Source organism: Sebastes fasciatus, chromosome 7 (assembly GCF_043250625.1).
Source record: "Sebastes fasciatus isolate fSebFas1 chromosome 7, fSebFas1.pri, whole genome shotgun sequence".
NCBI lineage: Eukaryota > Metazoa > Chordata > Actinopteri > Perciformes > Sebastidae > Sebastes > Sebastes fasciatus.
This window is the reverse complement of record NC_133801.1, coordinates 28,922,323-28,942,415: the sequence shown is the minus strand read 5'-3', so window position 1 is coordinate 28,942,415 and position 20,093 is coordinate 28,922,323. Positions and strand designations below refer to the sequence as shown.

Genomic DNA, 20,093 nt, shown 5'->3' with positions numbered 1-20,093 from the left:
TGCACCTACAGTATCGCTAATAGTCTCCTCTGGCTTTGGTACACGTGTCAGTGATGTGGGATTTTATTTGAACACTAACGAAGTGACAATGAGTCAGTGTGTATTCAATGTGGCAACCAAATTACAGCTGTTGTTATGCTTTTGTTCTGACACGGTGGAAACTTACAAACCATCCATTCCAATTCATACATACTCATCCAAACACAAATGCTTCTGAACGATAATGAGCGGCCAATAGCAATCAATCATCCCTCACACTGAACAACTGAGAGCTTCAACCTCTGACTCCGACACAGGTCTCCATGACAGAAAGACGTAATGAATGAGAGAATCAAGATGGTCGTTGACCCGGAGGCTTGCAGATGACGGATGCTGACAAGACACGTGGTTGTGAATGCTCACCTGCAGGACAGAGGAGAGCGTTGTGGCTGACCATCTGTGGTGTTCCTTCAGCCTTGTGGAGAGAGACAAAGAGGATGAGATTTATTTCATTAAAAGGTAACGTAACAACTTCTACTCACAAGTATTGTGTGTGCATCAAAGCCTGATATATCTTCTCCCTCTGTGCCATAGAGCTCCATTATTGTCCAAAAACGATTAAAAAAACACACCAATGCGCCGAGCTGTTGCACTGGGTGCTCCTTCATTACCATGAACAGCAGTGTGTTTTAACTCAATCCAACATACACCGTCCTGCTGCCCCAAATACTCACTAAAACACCAAATGTGGATGATAATCCATTAAGAGTACGTGCCCCAACCAAGTCAGTCAACTGATAATAACGGTGATGTATTTGTGTTGTTTTATTAAGTACTTGAAATTGAAAAAAAGATGCCTGCTCACTGACAAAACAGAGGACGCAACCAAACTACCGTACATGGTCTACGAGTTCAGATGGATCATTTTTCTCAGATTTTGTCACCTTGTGCACATGTAAGAAATTCATTTATTCTGATACCTCTTTTGTCAGTATGTGGTCACTTTTTGCAATGATATAGAACGGTTTGATTTATTTCAAACTTTTATTTTTTTTACTCTACTTTTGATAAAGACTGCAAAATGAGCAGCATAAAATAACAAAGCAGACCAGATCACCAGGGGTGAGGAACAGGTCCATTCACAATGAGGGTGCGTTCTCTGTATGTTAAAGGTTACTTTCCAATTTTTTTTTTTTTTTCTGTCATTTACTTTTTATCAGGTTTTCTTTTAAACACAGATATACAAAAGTATACATATGTGCCAACTGGACACAAGTACACAAACACACACACACACACACACACACCACCCAAAAAAAAAGTAAACTACAAGGGGAGGATCCATCTCTTAAATAAACAACAAAATTAACATAAATATACACATAAATATATATAAATGCATACATATTAGGGCACTGAATATTTAATCACAATTAATCGTAAATTAATTGCATTTTTATCTGTGCAAAATTTAGGGAGATTTGTCAAGTATTTAATACTCTTATCAACATTGGAGTTGGCAAATATGCTGCTTTATGCAAATGTATGTATATATTTACTATTGGAAATCAATTAACTACACAAAACAATGACAAATATGGTCCAGAAACCCTCACAGGTACTGCATTTAGCATAAAAAAATATGCTCAAATCATAACATGGCAAACTGCAGCCCAACAGGCGACAACAGCTGTCAGTGTGTCAGTGGGATGACTTGACTATGACTTGCCCCAAACTGCATGTGATTATCATAAAGTGGGCATGCATGTAAAGGGGAGACTCGTGGGTACCCATAGAACCCATTTTCATTCACATATCTGGAGGTCAGGGGTCAAGGAACCTCTTTGAAAATGGCCATGCCAGTTTGGAGCGTTATTTAGCCTCCTTCGCGACAAGCTAGTATGACATGGTTGGTATCAATGGATTCATTAGGTTTTCTAGCTTCATATGATACCAGTATCTTCACTCCAGCATTAAATCTGACCCCGCTACAATCTAAAAATCACAAGTTGCGTTAATAAGTTAGGGAAAATTTTTAAAAAATTGCGTTAACGTGTTATCGCGTTCATTTTGACAGCCCTAATACACATACACTGTACATCCACACACACAAGCAAATCCATTATGCACTCATCTATATCAATCCATAATAATGATTCGGCACTTGGAGGAAAAGAAAATTATTTTTTAAATCTATTATAGTATATTATAGTCTAGTATATTACTACTATAATAAAATCAGGCCTTATAGTTGACACATGAAAGCCATTTTCACCAAAGATGTCATTTGAGTTCTTAATGTAAACGTAATTATTTTCCCAATTTTCATTAGAAAAAAATAAGCATACATGTCCATACTCGACGTTCTGCCCGTGTCACTTTTCTGCTGTTTAGTGTCGTGTTTGACAGTCACTGACCTGCACCAGCAGGGTGCGGACCACCGTGTCGATTCGGCCCATGTCGGGGACGGTGGCCACCTCGTTGCCACACAGTATGTCAGTCTTCAGGGCCTCTGCGCTGACCTTCAGATCCACCTGACCTGTGTGCACACACACACACACACAGAGTGTTATTTGGAAAGCAGGGCTGATTTGATTAGCGCTCCCGCTCCCTGTCACACTGTCACATTTTGTGTACGGAGGCAAAAAAACAGCTTCCCGTCTGCTTTTCAATCCAACTCATTATTCTCCCTGTCCCTCCATCCCTCCTGTCTGTGTTTGCCTTCCTCCCCCAGTTTCCCCATCTTATCCGCCCTCATTAATCCCCATTTGTTGCCTTATTATACCGCTCTACCTCACACCCCCTCCCTCCCTTCCTTCACAGCCCACAATCCTTCACACGGAGGACAAGTACAGATCACCCCCCGAGGGAGAGGTTTCTGAGTGTTTCGTCAGAGATACTACCTGACTTGTTAGTACAAGTGATTGTCAGCATTCCTCTAAGGGGGAGTTAGAGGAGCGCAATTTGACATTCATCAGAGCCGCGTCTCCATCCCTGCTGATGGAGGCTGATAGAAATCCTCTGCTTTCAGGCCAGGCAGCGTTACAACAACAGCCCCCCCCCCCCCCGTCTTTGCTTCCAGCAGTGCAGACGCAACAGCTGTCAGTGCCCTTAATACAGATTAATTAGCTTGTTCTGTCTCATCTTTGTCACTGAGAGTGTAAGTTTGGCATCGGACGGAACAAACAACATCAGTATTTAATTATAAAGATGTGAAGATTGCAAAATATATTAACAGCGACAGTAATAACAGTCACTACACAGTCTTTGCAGTAATGAGGAGGCAGGGAGAGCTGTTTGAGATGGTGTTCAATCAATTTTCGAATGACATAAGACCCTCTTAGTGCCAGGTTGAAGAGCCTCTAAAAGAGCATTGAGATGAACACATTAGGACCATACCAGTGTACTTTACATTACTACTTCCAAGGTACACCATAGTGTTTTAGTAGGGCTGTCAATTGATTATCACACATTTTTTTTTTTATCTGTTCAAAATGTACCTTAAAAGGGACATTTGTCAAGTATTTAATACTCGTAGCAACACATTAACAACACAAAACAATGACAAATATTGTCCAGAAACCCTCACAGGTACTGCATTTAGCATAAAACAATATGCTCAAATCATAACATGGCAAACTGCAGCCCAACAGGCAACAACAGCTGTCAGTGTGTCAGTGTGCTGACTTGACTATGACTTGCCCCAAACTGCATGTGATTATCATACAGTGGGCATGTCTGTAAAGTGGAGACTCATGGGTACCCAGAGAACCCATTTACATTCACATATTTTGAGGTCAGAGGTCAAGGGACCCCTTTGAAAATGGACATGCCAGTTTTTCCTCACCTATGTGTTTCTAAATGGAATGGAATTGAGCCAGCATTATTCCTGGTCAGCCATCTATTAATAAGATAAGATAAGATATTCCTTTATTAGTCCCACAGTGGGGAAATTTGCAATACCTAAGGCAGTTGGAGTTACAATCCATGAGAAGGTCCTGCTCTCCTCTCCGCACAAACACACACTGTACTGGCAGCCATCACAGTTTCTGGAGGTGTACTGGTCTGAATCAGCCAGTGTAATCTTCACCTGCAGACCACAACAGAGACAAACATACTCAGTCTCCGAAATCAAAAAATATTGTACATGTGAAACCATTTAAATAAATTCCATACTTTAAGACCTTAAATATTTACCATGATGCACTTTGAGAGATAGTTGAAGACAGTGGCTTTGAGAGTAAACACCTCCCCTCGGATGACGGAGTAGGGCAAGGTGAGACTGACAAAAAACGGCTGGAAGACAGTCAGTCCAGTGTCGGGCGACACACCGAAGCCCACGGAAGAGACACAGAAAGCTCCAGCTGCCCACTTAGTGATGGTGTCAGGGACCGTCTTCTCCACATTCACTGACCCGCTGTCTCTGTACAAACACACGAGCAAGAGCCAAATGAAAAGGTTCAAGTAGCATAGAGCTCCTCCTTTTAAGTTTTAAGAGTGAAAACATGAACATCAGCTCAGCAAATTTCATGACAATCTGCATTAGTACATGATGAGATATGTTGTGCGTTTGACTTTAGGGGCGACGCAAGAGGAGAGTTCCATCCACTGGGGAGTTTGAGTGCTCGGTAAATTTCATTGTTTGGGGGCCTATTACGAATAAATTAAACACATAATCCAGCCTAAAATTAACACAGTTGTAGCTGCCAAATACAGGTAGGACAGGCTGGCAAAAAAAGAAAAATGCAGATGTGTGAATGCGTAAATTAACACACTTACTAATTTAACAGAACACTCCAAAGTCAAATATATTCGTCTAGATGTGGCAGTGATATATAAATAGCTTTCAAAATATAACATAAATAGATTACACTTCATTATGGCCTTTAGCAATGATGTGGCGTGTATGACTATATCAGCCTTCTCTCAGCTGCGTCCCCGACTCCAGCGGTGTGAAACAGACTTGAGAGGGAGTAAAAAAATTAATATAAAAACATAATTCAAAGCGGCAAGCACCCACAGCATAACAGCCAGCTGTCCTTCCTGCATTTGTCAGTTTAAACTATGTCGCTGGATTATGCCTTCAACTGTAATATTATCATACAATCTGCACTCCGAGCCCCGATTGGTCAGTAGGTGGTACTTTTGTTCGAGTTGATCTCTTCTCTGGAACATAACCTGCTCCGTAGCACGGAGGCTGTTCTCCGTTTAATATCATCGATAATTGAATATGTTGGGTCTTGGACAGAAAATGTTCTAAATGGTTAATCAATTAATAATAATAAAAAACAACAACAACAATTCAATAATTAGTTGTAGTTTGAAAATAATGTCTGGAATGATATGAAGAAACTCAACGTTCTTGCTAACACACACACACACGCACGCACTCACGCACACACACTCTTATCGGTGTTCAAAATGCACAAATATCTGAAAATAAGGGAAAGTGTATAATATTTTTTATACACTTTATTATTACCCCACAGTAACTAGGTCCCAGATCCAGGTCTCAGGGAAGAATGTCCTGACGGTCTCTTTCTTCTCCTCCTCTTTAACTTTCATCGCAACACCTGCTCTCTGTGGCATCATGTTGGCCATGGGAACCGGAGAGTCTACCATATCTAGGAACACATGAATATATAAAAAGAAAAAAAAAAGAAAAAAATCAGATTACTCAACTAAACTTACCCGACAGAAACCAGCTCCCAGATCCAGGTCTCAGGGAAGTATGTTCTAATAGGTTCTCCTAGGTTCTCCTCGATTATTCCAGCTTCTGCCACTTCATCAGTCTGATCAGCAAAAGTGAGAAATACCGCTCCAACCATGTCGTTTTCTATTAAGTTTAAAGTATATTATAGTTCTCGTCCTCGGGTCAATATGAATGGACAATAACAATGAAACCATTAAACATACCCAACACTTCTGCATCTTCTAGGTCATAGACATGATGGCAGTTATAAGGTTTTTTCACATCGGAGTTGGTCACAATTTTGATTCCTATTTCCTAGAAGGGGAGAGAGAGAGAGAGAAAGATGATAAAACCAAATAAAAGATAGAGAAGGCATACACTGTAGATGATTTGGTCACTACTGATGAACACAGAATGAAAATGAAAATGTCCACTACTGACTACATGTTATACAATCAATGCCAATATCTCCTGTAGCCTCCTGAAGCCAATCAAAATGACAAATTGTCTACTTTAAAGACGCCGTAGACATCATTCTTCCCATTGTCCTGTCCAAAGTGGAAGGAGCGCTTTGATCGACTAGCTGGCTCCACGTCATCCTGAATCTCCACTTCTGGTTCTGGTTCAGGCTCTGGTTCTGGTTCTGGTTCTGGCCCGTAGCAGGGATATGGGTCAAAGTCTTCAATGTCGTGGGTGTATCCTGACAGCTTCTGTAAAGGCAGCCTGTTGTACACCTGCATAACAACACACACATGTACATGAGCCTGGGTAAGTCATCAGTGTAGGCAGCAGGTACAAACCATTCCAACCTGAAGGCCTACATAACAATATTTAAATCATCTTTCAAAACTAAAATCATAATAATATTAAAAGGGAACGCATGTACGCTTTTACACGTATAAACGCGTTTTAATAGTTTTTTTATTGCCAATGTGTGAACAGGTTGTAACCTAACCTCTATCAGCCTGTGGAGAAGAACCCAGCCCAGTTTTTCCATTAAAAATCGAATGGATGTGACGTAATGCGCGCTTGTGAGTGCCTTTAATTTCAGCTTCGCTTACAGAGCTAAGTGTGCAAAAAGAGCTAACGTTCGGTAAGAAATGGAGTCCGCTAACGCCAACAGACGACCAGCCCCCGACCACAACTCAGACTCCAACACAAACTCCACGGAAGCACAAAAAACTAAGATATATCTGGTGAAGCTCGTCATGCAAAACAGGAATGTGACCGACGTCGGGCGAAAACTAGTGTTGTGGGAGTGTGTTCGCACGAAGGAAGTGACAGTTTAGCTTCGAGAATACCAGTGAATGTGCAGTGGAAGATGCAGTTGGTGCAGAAATAAATGCTGCAGCTCCTGAAGACCAACAGAGGTTTCCTGTGTCTTGTTTCCCTGCTGCTGAGTGAAGTGACGGGGGTTAACACCGGAGCGAGTAACGTTATCGACTCCGGCCGAGGAGACCAAAACTACGGTGTCTCCCCTGTTCCTTCTGACCACGGTCGGGAGGCTGAAGCAGGAAAAGTGAACACTACAGTAGGATCAACGTCGGCCGGGCCTTCGATTCATGGAGGGACCTTCGTCTGGTCAGCTAACATTACTGCCAAGCATGTGAAATATAGAGTGATATTGTGGTTTTAGCTGGCTAATGTTGCTAACGTTAATCAATACGATGCCTGTCAATCCCGTTCAGTCAAACTAGGCAGCTCTGATCAAATATGAATCAATATTCTGTTACTGTAATGCCTATTTCTCACGTAAAATGTTTTCAGAAACATCTTGTAGTGTACTGTTCAGCTGTAAAATGAGAAAGTTTGTGACCCGGCAGCCATGTTGAGATCAGTTGAAGAAATACCAAGCACCGCCCACCAGCCGGAGCACAGCCAATAGGAACGCGCTCTCTTTCTGAAATGACCTGTGATTGGTCAAAGTCTCCCGTCACGAGCTAGATATTCTAAAGCCTGAAAACAGAGCCATGATGAGGTGCAGAAGTCTAGTTTTCTCTCAGAACACTTGAATTACAATATGCTGAAAGGTTATTATGGAATTTTTGCCCAATGATGCCAAAAACATTCTGCCTACTGAAGCTTTAATGGCTACTGTCACTGTTAACAAGTAATTTCTGATTCTTACATTCCCTTTAATATAATTAATAATATTTTGTAATTTCACAATGACTTGGAACTAGTCCAAATGCAGTTTGAAAGGCTTTCTCTCAGGTGTGACTACCTGTCCACACTATATTTTGTAAATAAATGAATTACAAATTTTTCCACTTTTCTCTTCTCGGAAAATAAGACATTGTGCTTTTTACTATTAAAAAAACACCGTGTTCAGGTGTTGGTAAAGGTACAGATGTTAACGTGGGTCAAATTAGCGGCGAGTATCGTACATAGTCGACAGTGAGCTCCTGCTCCGCCTGCAGCAGGAGGACGCTCTGGTCGATGGCCCTGACAGAGCACATGGAGCCTGGGTGAGCCTGGAGGCTGAGCGTGGTCTTCTCTGCTGGAAGCTCCTGGAGAGAGGAGAACTTCAGAGACACCTGAGCAGGAGACACCAAGAGGGAGTGTCATTAGTTTGAGAGCCGATTAGAAGAGGTCAGGTCACGAGTACAGCCTTCAAATAATCTATAATGCATATTATATTGGATATCAATATTGCTTTGAAGATAAAACGCCGATAAAATTCCCAAATGGGTGATTCAAGTGTTACCTTGTTATTGAGGCAGAGCTGGATGGGGACGTTCTGGCTATCGGCCACAGCCTCTCCACTGGGCATCACAGTGTAAACTATCACTTGGGCAAATGGCGCCAGGTCTGTAACCTGACGGAGCGATACGGACAACTCTCCTTTGTTGACTGAGGCATGAAAGACAGAGAGACAAGGACATGCGACATATGAATCAAAATAAATAATACTAATAATATAATTGCTCATTTTGCTCATATTAAATCAGATATTAGTATTTTGCTTAAACAATGATCTTTGCTGCACATGGGCAAATAATAATCTGCTAGGTTAACCTGAAGCTAATGTAGCTACGTATATGTTTGCCTGAAGACGACCCAGTGGGCCACTCCGGGGTCTGAAAAGTGAAAGTGTCTTAAACTTGCATTCTTTCTAATAGCCAGCAGGGGGCGACTCCTCTGGTTGCAAAAAGAAGTCTGATTGTATAGAAGTCATCCTTTAGGATTGCTGTCTTAGTTTACGTAACATATGTTCGTACCATTTCCTGTTTTAACAGCCACCGGGACACGACCGTGCTGCACAATCCCACCTCTGGACAGGACCTAGAAAGAAACATAACACAGGCAGATAAATTGAATGTGTGTTTTTCCACAAAGAATTGAGTGAGTATAAACGCAAAGAGGCTGTAAAGGCGGACAAGTCGGCGTGATGATGTTTTGTAGTCTCATTCAGCAACTTGCTAGAAACCGCCTTTTTTAAGACATGTAAAATCTTCAAAATTCACGAGTGGGGAATTTAATGACGTTTTTGATATTGTAGAAAAAAACATTAAAATCTCTTAACCTCTTTTACCCAACCTGAGCTGTGTGTTAAAACACTGCCTTTAAAAACTTCATAAAATGCTGTGGTGGTCTTTTTTTCCGAATTGTGTAAAAGTGTATTTCGTCCAAAGCAGTGTTTGTTTGCCAATGATTTCAATATTTTAGTAACAAAATCAACGCACAAGAAATTGTAATTTTACTTTATAATATTTTTGACCGTTTTTAAATAATGTACATACTTGACTTTGGATTCTTTTCGTTATCTTATTTACATTGTTAATTAGCTTATTTATTATCATTATCATTATAAAACTACTCCATTTGGAGTTGAAATTATACAATTTAGTTGTTTTTTTATTGATTATATACTGTGCACAATGGTAGAATGTGATGATGCACAGGGTAAATGTCATGGCCAAAGGCTCCATTGTGTGCACATAGCCTCCTGTAGTGGATATCAGGAGTATTTTATAGCCAGATTCCCTTTCAAGAGGTAGAAAACCCATTTGGCACACTTTAGGTATCCAAGTGGCCAAATGGAGAGTCCGCCTGGTCTTATCCTTACTAAAACCTTTGTAGAATCTATGTGCTTTCTTTTATTTATATCTGCTTTGGTACAGTTGTAGTCAAGGAGTGGCTGAATGAATTCAGTGGCATCATTGCTATAATGGTGTTATCCACGGTCTAATCTAGAAAACACTTTAGGCGAGGATAAAAATGTAAATTTTTCCATTGGTTCATCACAATTTACTCCCAATGTTACTTTCTCTGAGGTCTGACCTATCCATAGAGACCAAGATCATGCATATACACTAGTAGTATTAGTAGTACTAGTAGTTGTGGAGTTATTCTTGATTTACTTTGGGTATGTCTGTCTTGGCGAACCAGACCTTCTAGCACCCTAGAGCTTGAGAGGTTAAGCTTGTGTTAACCACAGACCTTATTTCAGGCATCCAACTAAAAACCCATTCAAAGGAAACCACTGACTTCCGGATGAGTGAACCGGAAGTGCTAAAATGATAATTCATTCCCGGGTTTTAGGACTCCTGCACCATTCCATAACCCATCGCATGAGTCTTACCAGGTAAAAGAAGTCAATGACTTCCTGTCCCTTCTTTAGCTCCTCTCCTTGGATGATGTACTGAGCACGCAGAGTCGCGTCTTTGTCGCAGGAGATCTTCCCGTTCACCTGCATGAGTTTCAAAAAACTGCTGCTCTTTGAGTAAAATGCTGCGACGTGGTGGTGGGCCGACCTGTACTCTGGTCTGCGCAGATCGCGCACATATGGCTCATTCTCCGACGTCTTTTTAGACTTCGCCTGTTGACACAACAACCACAGGTCACACATTTTCTCTCAGAAGCCTTCATTCATCAACCTCTAATTATCTAACCGACATTAAACCAATTCTCAAAAATAGATTCATTTAACAAGAATTTAGGTCTGTGTTGTTCACCTCCAACATGATCGATATGGTGGAAAGTTTCTTTAATTAGATATGGATAATGTACAATTGATAAATACTGATGTGGTTATTTAATAGGAAGCTCTTGAACTGAATCGATTCTTGTGAAAAACAAAGAGTCTCTCTGACAAGCAGGAACTAACCTGTAGCGTCACAGAGTCCTTCCAGAGGGCGGTGTCAAAAGAAAACGAAGCCATGCCTTTCATGTCTGTAGTGAGCGTGAAGTTTTGAGTGTCGCTGGCTGTTAGATACACTGGCTCATTGGCAACAGCTTTGTCGTCTGGACCGACCATTTTGACCTGCAAACAAGGCAGAAAGCAGAAGCTAACCCACGGCAGACTTTCAAGATGAGAGACTAAAAGTTCATCGTTCATTCAGCATACTAAGGATTTTGCCACTCTCCAGCATTTCACTAAAAAATTTAACTTTGCAGTGCTGGTCATTGAAGGCTTAAGGCTAAAGGGTTTATTCCCTCTGGGAGCATGAATGAGTCCAGAAATATTCATGGTGGGGCTGTCAATCGATTCAAATATTTCATCGTGATTTATCATGTTTGTCCATAGTTAATCACAAATTAATCACACATTTTTCATCTGTTCAAAATGTACCTTAAAAGGGACTGTTTGTAACTTCTTACACGTATAAATCCCTGCGGGTTGGTGTCCCATGCGCACTCGCGTGTGGCTACGCTGTTCAGACTCAGACTCGAACAGAAACTACACGGAAGCACCAAAACCGTAAAGTTCTATGTAGTGAAGCCCGTCTTGCAAAACAGTGTTAACTCTTCCTGCTTCAGCCCCCCCGACTGCGGTCAGAAGACACAGGGGAGACCGTAGCTTTGGGCTCCATGGCCGGAGTCTCTGCTGTACTCTGCTCCTCTGCATGCCTGCTTGCCTTCACTCACACAACGCGCTCGTTCTCACTCGCGCTCTCGCTCCGCCTCTCACATGCATGCGCGCACACTACATACTGCAGAAGAGTTAGTTTGTGCAGAAAATAAATGCTGCAGCTCCTCCAGACCAACAGAGGTTTACTGTGTCTTGTTTCCTGAAGTGACGAGTCTCCGGAGCGAGAAACGTTATCGTCTCCGACCAAATCTCCGGTGTGACCCGTTCCATCTGACTGCGGTCGGGAGGCTGAAGCAGGAAAAGCCAACACTAGGCTCAGCATTGATTCATGGAGAGACCTTCGTCTGGTCAGTTAACATTACTGCCAAGCAGCTGAAATATAGAGTGTTATTGTGGTTTTAGCTGACGTGTGTCACCTCACTGTTTTGAGCGATGCTCGTTCATGTCTATGTAGAGCGAGCACAAGCGCGAGCAACAGCGCGAGCAACAGCGCGAGCAACAGCGCGCTGACTATCGATGACTTAACAGCCACAGGTGTCGCTGTTTCTGATTCTTACATAGAGTCCCTTTAAAAGGGAGATTTGTCAATTATTTAATACTCTTTTCAACATCCATCCATTATCTGTAACCTTTTATCCTTTTCAGGGTTGCAGGGGAGCTGGAGTTGATCCCAGCTGACATTGGGTGAAGGCGGGTGCACCCTTGACAGGTCGCCAGACTATCACGGGGCTGACGCGTAGAAACAAACAACCATTCACGCTCACACTCACACCTACGAGCAATTTAGAGTCAACAATGAACCTAACCTGCATGTCTTTGGACTGTGGGAGGAAGCCGCGCTAACACAGGGAGAACATGCATACTCCACACTGAAGGGCCCCAAGCCGGCTTTTAAACCTGCAACCCTCTTGCTCTGAGGCGACAGTGCTAACCACTGCACCCACCACGTGCAGCCCTACTTATCAACATGGGAGTGGGCAAATACGGGGCGGCTGTGGCTTAGAGGGTAGAGCAGGTCGTCGTCCACCAATGCTGATCCCTAGAGCCTCACCTTCATCTTTGCGCTGTGCTGACAGCAGGCTATAGCTAAGAGTGGCCATTGATGAGACCGATTACCTTTCCCTCCAACGGGATGCCAGGCTTGTACGAGGCAGGTACGTCCTCAAAGGTGACAGTTCTGATGTTACTGCTGAAGCCGGTCTGCCCACTGCCTTTAAGAATGACCCCTAGATGATAGCAAACAAGCAGATCACAGCTCATCAGGAACTTGTGCCGATGACTCAATGAACAGTATCCGGTCAACCTTCCTGTGCATTCAGTCAACCTACCTGTGCCGAACTCCTCCATTTCAGCGTTCACCTCAAAACTGTCTTCGTAATGGTTCTTGGTGAGGGAAAAATCGGTCATGTTCATAGTTTGTGTGGCACAACCGCTTTTATCCGTCTAGAAGATAATAACAAGAGTCAATTTCAAACGAAGAAAATAAATAGAACTCGTGAAAGAAAACTGTGATTACAGCAAGGATTTGATTTGATGTCTGGAGTACTCACCGTCAGTTCATACGTTTTGCACAGGTTCTTTTGTTGGACACTTGAATACCAATAATACCGGCGGGCGGCATTTCTACAACACACTGCCTTGACTGAACCAACAACAGGTTTCCCATAGGTGTATCTGCAGGAAAAAGCACAGGGATACAGAAATGCTTTTTAGAAATTGATCCTGATTTTTGATTTTAGCGTTTCAGGTTAATATCAGCCTATAGACAGCAAGTGCAGTATTCACTGAGAAAGCAACAGCACAATATCCATCATGTCACTTGTGGATGACACGGACTGGCTAATTCTTGAAGTCATACTGAAATTAAAATGTATCTTTGCTAAGAAATCAGTATGTATATATGTGTATATATATATATATGTGTATATATATATATGTGTGTATATATATATATATATATATATATATATCCTTGGGGTTTGTTTTGACTTTTGTACTTGTTTTTTTACGGACCACAAAAAAGAAATTGAAATTATATTTATTGCAGTGTTATAGCGCCTCCTACATTAATGCTCTCCAGGGGGCATGAAAGTCTATAGTAGTAATTTGATTGATGCAACGGAGGTAGTCAACGGAGAGGTACAAATATATATATTTTTCAGTCAAACATCATATATGTGTGATTTGTTCCGCAATTCAAACGGGATCAAAAAAATATGTCTCTCGCCGTTGACAACCGTTCCGTTCCAAAATAAGGTCTCAAGGGGTCCACAGGAAGGGGCGGGACTTTGCCTCTCTATTGCCATCTTCAACATCTGTCCGTCCTGTTTAAGCGGGACACTCACTTTCCACAGATCTTTAGTGTCGCCTCTTGGTCCAGGATGGTAATCACACTGGGTAGGTGAACCTTTACTTCATACTTTGGCAAAACTAAAGCAAAGGAAACAGAATCAAAAATCGTAGCGCTTAAAAATTTACACACAGATCAAACGCATCATTATTTTGTTAAATGGGACTCATTCTTCTATTAAAATTAGCAAGTAACTGCAGCAGACCGTATTCCTTGATGTCAAAGCTGTGGGTTATTTCCTCTCCTTTGTCCGTCGAAGCGGTGATCACGTAGCTTCCTTGCGCCGCCTCAGGAATCATAGGGTGGGAAAGATCAAGGATGCCGCTAACGATGGATTTATCCAACCACTGGGCAATGCGATTTGAATTGGGATCCTACATAAAGACAGAGGCACATTCTTTAAAAATTATTCAGATGGCATACGTTTTTATAGAGTTATAAGTTTGGTTAGAAACAACATAATCCTTATGTTGATTGGATGGTATTGATATCACACCGTCTTTTTCTGGTACTACCATCAGGGGTCGCCAAAGTCAAACGTTCTAAAACCCCGCACATAGGAGCTGTTAGTCTCCAAATAACACCAGAAAAATAACATTAAAAAAAACACATATTGCATTTGTGTGCTGTATGCGCATATAATTATATAATTAGCACACAATGTGCATGTGACCTTTGCTGCAGTCACAGATTGGCATTTATGAGATAATGAACTCAGATTTTCTGTGTGCTATTAATCTTTAAAAATCACAGTAAAACAAAAAATACTTTTCCCAGGTTATCATGTGTGTATGTAATCTTTTTTTTTTTTTTTTTTTTTTTTTTTTAAAGTTATTTTTTTGGGGGCATTTTCTATTTTTATGACAGGACAGTGTATAGAGTCTTGAAAGGGGGGAGAGAGAGAGTGGATGCCACAGGACGGATTCGAACCCGGGCCGCCGCGGTCAGGACTAAGCCTTAATACATGGACGCCCGCTCTACCAACTGAGCTAACCCAGGCGCCCAATGTGTGTATGTAATCTTGTCTGAATTGTTCCTGCTATCTCTTGTTGTAAACCAAATTGATGTCAAAATCATGCATATCACGAGTATTTTCAAAATCCCCCTCTTAAAGCCATTTCACACCAAGCACGGATTTTCATCAGAAAAATTTGCACGGATATTTATAAATATTTTGTGGGTTGTTGTGAATGTCAATTTCAGCAGATCTCCACCTGCAAAAATTGGTTTGACCAATGAAATCTTTTGTTCCAACTTGTTCGCCATCATTCTGCTTAATAATTGTGCGTCTGTTTGTTGCACGGAGAGTGTATTTTTGGAACGATGACCGTTTGTTTTTACGGGGTAATGCAATGGGACATTTTTCGTACTATAACGATGGGCCGTCCCTTTCTCAACACCCAATAATATGCGACAAACACTGCTACCTCGACAACCAAATAATGGACAATTTATGGCTCGTCATCGCACAGCACTTGAAAACGTTATATGTTGGTCACGGAACGGGGCTAGCCAAAACAGCTAGCGTTAGCATCACGTTTGGGGTCCGATTAATTTACGTGTTGAGTAGTTAACGTTAGCCACTTAGACATTCTCTGTCTGGATATCTTTTTGTTGTGGGAAGTGGACACAGCACTATTTAGGACAGGGGTCAGCAACCTTTACTATCAAAAGAGCTACTTTAGACAAAAAAATTAAAATCTGGAGCCGCAAAACATTTGAGCATTGTGATGAAGGTGACACAGCCTATAGTCTAAGTATATAGTATATAAGTCTAATGCAGTGAGGGTCCAAGTGCAAATGTACGACGGAGTATTACAGACACATTGAGGGAAAAACAATCTGAGATTTTGAGAATAAAGTCATAAATTTACAAGAAAAAAATTAATTAACACATAAAATTACTACTTTATAATATTATGACTTTATTGTTATAATATTACGACTTTTTTACTCGTAAACCTATGACTTTATTCATAGCCGCAGGCTGCAGACCCCTTATTTAGGAGGAAACTCATTGGGCCTCGTTGACGCAAATGGAACACGGCAATGTGGATAATTCCAACCGGACCCGGTGTGCATAGTTGTCAATGCGGAAAATTTGAATGTGGACTTTCGCTTCTCACTGGTGAGAAACAGCTTTTATCTTCCTGTAAAACTGTTAAATGTTTTTCATGACTCATCTTTAAAAATACTAGGGGGTGTACACATACATTTATCCAATGAAATGTTAATTTGGATGACTAGCTAGTTAATCCCTGTCAGCTGTGCATCACACATTCTTCAGAGATCCATGATGACTAACCCGGGCACAGTTTTGAGCGATCCAATCAAATCCCTGAACGATTTGATCGCACCCTGATCGAAAATGATACACGCCCACATATACTGTTTCACTCAGAAATACATTACAGACGCTAAAGATGCTCCAACAGTCGACTGATTTTAAACAACTAGTCAACAGATGGCAGGAGAGGTGCCAAAAGTCTCTTATACAATAACTTTTATTCAATCTTACCTGGATCGCCACCACTTTGTACTGAAAAAGAAAAAAAAACATTGTTAAAGTTGATAAGCTGCACATAGAGTCTTCACAATATGCTATTATATTTACATGTGTAAAGCTAGTTCACAGAAAAATCATTATTTTCTCTATTTTTCCATAGCAAAATGCACATGCGTTTTGTTTTTGTTTTTTAAATAAACAGAAGAAGAACTGGTTAGTTGGCAATATTCACCACGGCTGAGCAGACAAAGAAAAGCACAACTTACAGAAACTCAAACTTCAATAGGAAATCCAAGGGAAAAAAACCCCCACAAACTCATACTTTGTGTGACTTTTATTTCCAGTCAAGATCCCAACGTTTGGGGGGGAAATGTGTATAACATAATGTACAAGACATATAAAATATTTCTATATAATATATCTGAGTGGGCAGTCATAAAAATATTTTTGAATATTTCATATCTTTGATGAATTGCTGGAAGCAGCAGCTACACCGTGTTGGATACGGTCATACAGTGTGAGTAGAAAATATGAGGATTTTATAAATTACAGCTCACTTTCTGAACTCAGCCCTTTCCATTTGAACTCATGTTCCTACATGTTAACCTGTATGATAGTATGGATGCCCTTCCTAACGCCGAATTCACACCAGGCAGAGACGAAGTGTGGCTCGCAGCAGTAATTGCATTTTTCACATTTTCCAGTCATGTGATGATAAATAATGGGAAAAGTGAAGAAATATTTGAGGTGAAACAGAATATCATAGCAACATTAAGGAGTCATGTGTTAGACTGACCTACCCACCATATACTTCGAAGTCTGCTACTGTATTACTCAACATGAAACCTTCAAGGATGTACACAACCGTCTACCATATAACATCTGAGTTCACACTAATTTGCATATTTACTAGGGCTGTCAATCGATTAAAATAGTTAATCGTGATTACTCGCAAAATAATCGCAAATTTTTGTATCTGTTCAAAATGTACCTTAAAGGGGAGTGGGCAAATATGCTTGCTTTATGCATATGTATGTAAATATTTATTATTGGAAATCAATTAACAACACAAAACAATGACAAATATTGTCCAGAAACCCTCACAGGTACTGATTTAGCATAAAAAACATGCTCAAATCATAACATGGCAAACTGCAGCCCAACAGGCAACAACAGCTGTCAGTGTGTCAGTGTGCTGACTTCACTATGACTTGCCCCAAACTGCATGTGATTATCATAAAGTGAGCATGTCTGTATTTGAGGTGAATCAACTCCCCAGTACGAACACTCTAATAGCCCTTATTTAAAAAATTACGTTTTTAAAGTAGTAAAATGCACTAATAAATGAATCCAGAGTTATTTCCCTTGCTCCGTTCATATGAGTGAGACCAGACCGTGATGTTGGGACCCCGTGACCGAGTCATGTGACCGGTCATGACAGTTTTTCCTCGCCAAATTTAAAGTAAGTTTGGAGCGTTATTTAGCCTCCTTCACAACAACCTAGTATGACGTGGTTGGTACCAATTATTCCTTAGGTTTTCTTGTTCCATAGGATACCAGTATCGTTATTAACGCAATAGCTTTGACAGCCCTAATATTTATATATTTTGGACGAAAAGTATTGAAATTGTGGATAACCTTTAAGAAGACATCTATGTATTTACGGTGAATTCGCACCAGGCAGCGGCGGGATGCGGCTTGCCGCAATAATTGCATTGTTTTGCAGCCGGGGGTGTGTTCATGTGTTTTAAGAAGAGAAGAAAATTATTTTTAACATAGGTCGACATGTCACAGGAGACCCAGGATCTGTTAACTGATTGGCTGTAGATACTCTCTTCCCTTACACGATACGCACTTCCCCAACTTTTTATTTGGCCACACTTCGTCCTAGAATCAAATTAATTTCAAATTAAAAGCCCTATAGTGTTTTTTTTCTGTGGACAGAATTCCTTCATTTGATTAACACAAGGCTTTTATTCTGAAATATTTGCAGAACAGTGTTACGCGCTGCTGACATGCCCCATCTGGCCCGGGCGTAACACATGACTTCTTTATGTTGCCTTTGATTTTTTCTGTTTAACCTCAAATATTACTTCACTTTCCCATTTGTTTATCATCACATGACTGAAAAACAGAAAGTTAAAATGAACAGACATCATAAGGACTCACAAGACAACAAAAATATGTAGTAGTGCAAAGTGACGTGAAGGTGCACAGTTTTGCTCATCCCATTTGGACTTTTGGACATTCAGACAGTTTGTTCTGCCTGTTGCTATTTACGGCTCCACTGATTAGAGCACATCAACCTCGAGTAGGAAAAAATGTGTTCAAATGGAAACGGGTGAGGTCAGAAAGGGATCGATTTCTGACGGAATGCCCCGGCTTTATTGTTTCCTATGAGACCATTTGAAACGTACTGCTTTCTAGCAACCTACCCTCATCATATCATATGTTTCAATTAATTTCACGTTCGCTACACGCAGTTGTGTTTTCAGCCTCTCGACACAAACGGAAAAGGCCTTCAGCCCGTATTGATTCAGATGTTTGGGTCAAATGCAGTGTGTGCCAAATGAACTCTGACAGCATGTTTATCACACTACTCCACACAGCGCTGCACGCCCACGCTGTCTTCAAAATCAACAAACAGCCCTCCTTTCACCTCCCACTCTCCTGAACCAAAATAGACCTCGCTCTTCAGATTCACTGACTGACTAGAAATCACACCAGATTGCAAAGTTAACTGGTTGGAATTATTACACACATCATACAATATCACATCATTTCATCAGGGAAAAATATAGATAAATATTAAACTCACCACTCGAGCTACGGGGATGAAATTGGCATCCAAAGAGGCGATTCGGAACTGGACTTTAAAGAAAAGAAGAAATAAAAAAAGAAATTACCATCAATTTATTCTCTAAATACAACACACAAACAGCAATACATAATCAGTAAGGTAATCAGAAAATAAACTGAATCAAATCAGACTGTACAGCAGGTGGGATGAGGAGGGACATTGAGGAGGGGATTATTTACATGGCACAAAACAAAAAGACGGCACTATTTTTACAGATCATACTGTCTCTAGTCAAAGTTAGATTTAGATCAAGCAATCAAGCAGTCCGCTTACAGTGTTCATTTTGGGTGACAACATATGGAAAAACATTAAAACTATTGCATGTTACACTAACAGTTGAATTTTTGTTTTGTTTTTTACTTTACTCCTTTGATACTTTGCCTTGCGGACCATCTGCTTCCCGGCTCGATATGGATTTACGTCAACTGAATATGTTTACAATTGTTCGTTGGCCGCAGGGAAAATTTTAACATTCTGCCCAACCCTAGTGGAATACCCCATGAAGAAATGCAAGTCCTAAATATACCACCGGCATCATATTGAGACGACTCGTCTCATCTTTTTATAGCACATGTACCAAGGTTATATTAAAGGTCCCATATTATGCTCATTTTCAGGTTCATACTTGTATTTGGTGTTTCTAATAGAAAATGTTTAAATTCTGTAATGTTCAAAAGACACTTTATTTTCCTCGTGCTGTCTGCTTGAATATGCCTGTATTTACCCTCTGTCTGAAACGCTCCGTTTTAGTGCATTACAACGGAATTGCAACGGAATTGCGTTGCTAGGCAACAGTTTGGGTCCATGTTTACTTCCTGTCAGCTGATGTTATTCACATCCACTGCAACAGGAAATAAACTGGGACACATTTAGAATGTTTACGTTTTAAAC

General features: G+C 40.9%; 1 protein-coding gene across 2 annotated transcripts in view; it reads right to left on the bottom strand.

Annotated features, from left to right (window-relative positions):
• LOC141770525 (alpha-2-macroglobulin) overlaps positions 1-20,093 on the bottom strand; it is a 40,853-nt gene that overhangs the window by 15,330 nt on the left and 5,430 nt on the right. Inside the window, exons 4-22 of one of the 2 annotated variants that reach the window (XM_074640142.1) lie at positions 19,161-19,213; positions 16,355-16,375; positions 14,042-14,210; positions 13,832-13,916; positions 13,037-13,160; positions 12,815-12,929; positions 12,603-12,712; positions 10,782-10,937; positions 10,257-10,493; positions 8,893-8,956; positions 8,379-8,524; positions 8,059-8,208; positions 6,184-6,405; positions 5,896-5,986; positions 5,671-5,815; positions 4,177-4,402; positions 3,943-4,069; positions 2,397-2,518; positions 403-454 (exon numbers count right to left, since the gene is read on the bottom strand). In XM_074640142.1, coding sequence (XP_074496243.1) covers positions 403-454; positions 2,397-2,518; positions 3,943-4,069; positions 4,177-4,402; positions 5,671-5,815; positions 5,896-5,986; positions 6,184-6,405; positions 8,059-8,208; positions 8,379-8,524; positions 8,893-8,956; positions 10,257-10,493; positions 10,782-10,937; positions 12,603-12,712; positions 12,815-12,929; positions 13,037-13,160; positions 13,832-13,916; positions 14,042-14,210; positions 16,355-16,375; positions 19,161-19,213 — 2,415 coding nt within the window. Of the gene's footprint in view, positions 1-402; positions 455-2,396; positions 2,519-3,942; positions 4,070-4,176; positions 4,403-5,461; positions 5,604-5,670; positions 5,816-5,895; positions 5,987-6,183; positions 6,406-8,058; positions 8,209-8,378; positions 8,525-8,892; positions 8,957-10,256; positions 10,494-10,781; positions 10,938-12,602; positions 12,713-12,814; positions 12,930-13,036; positions 13,161-13,831; positions 13,917-14,041; positions 14,211-16,354; positions 16,376-19,160; positions 19,214-20,093 lie in introns of both variants that reach the window. The other variant, XM_074640143.1, reaches the window with a different exon arrangement.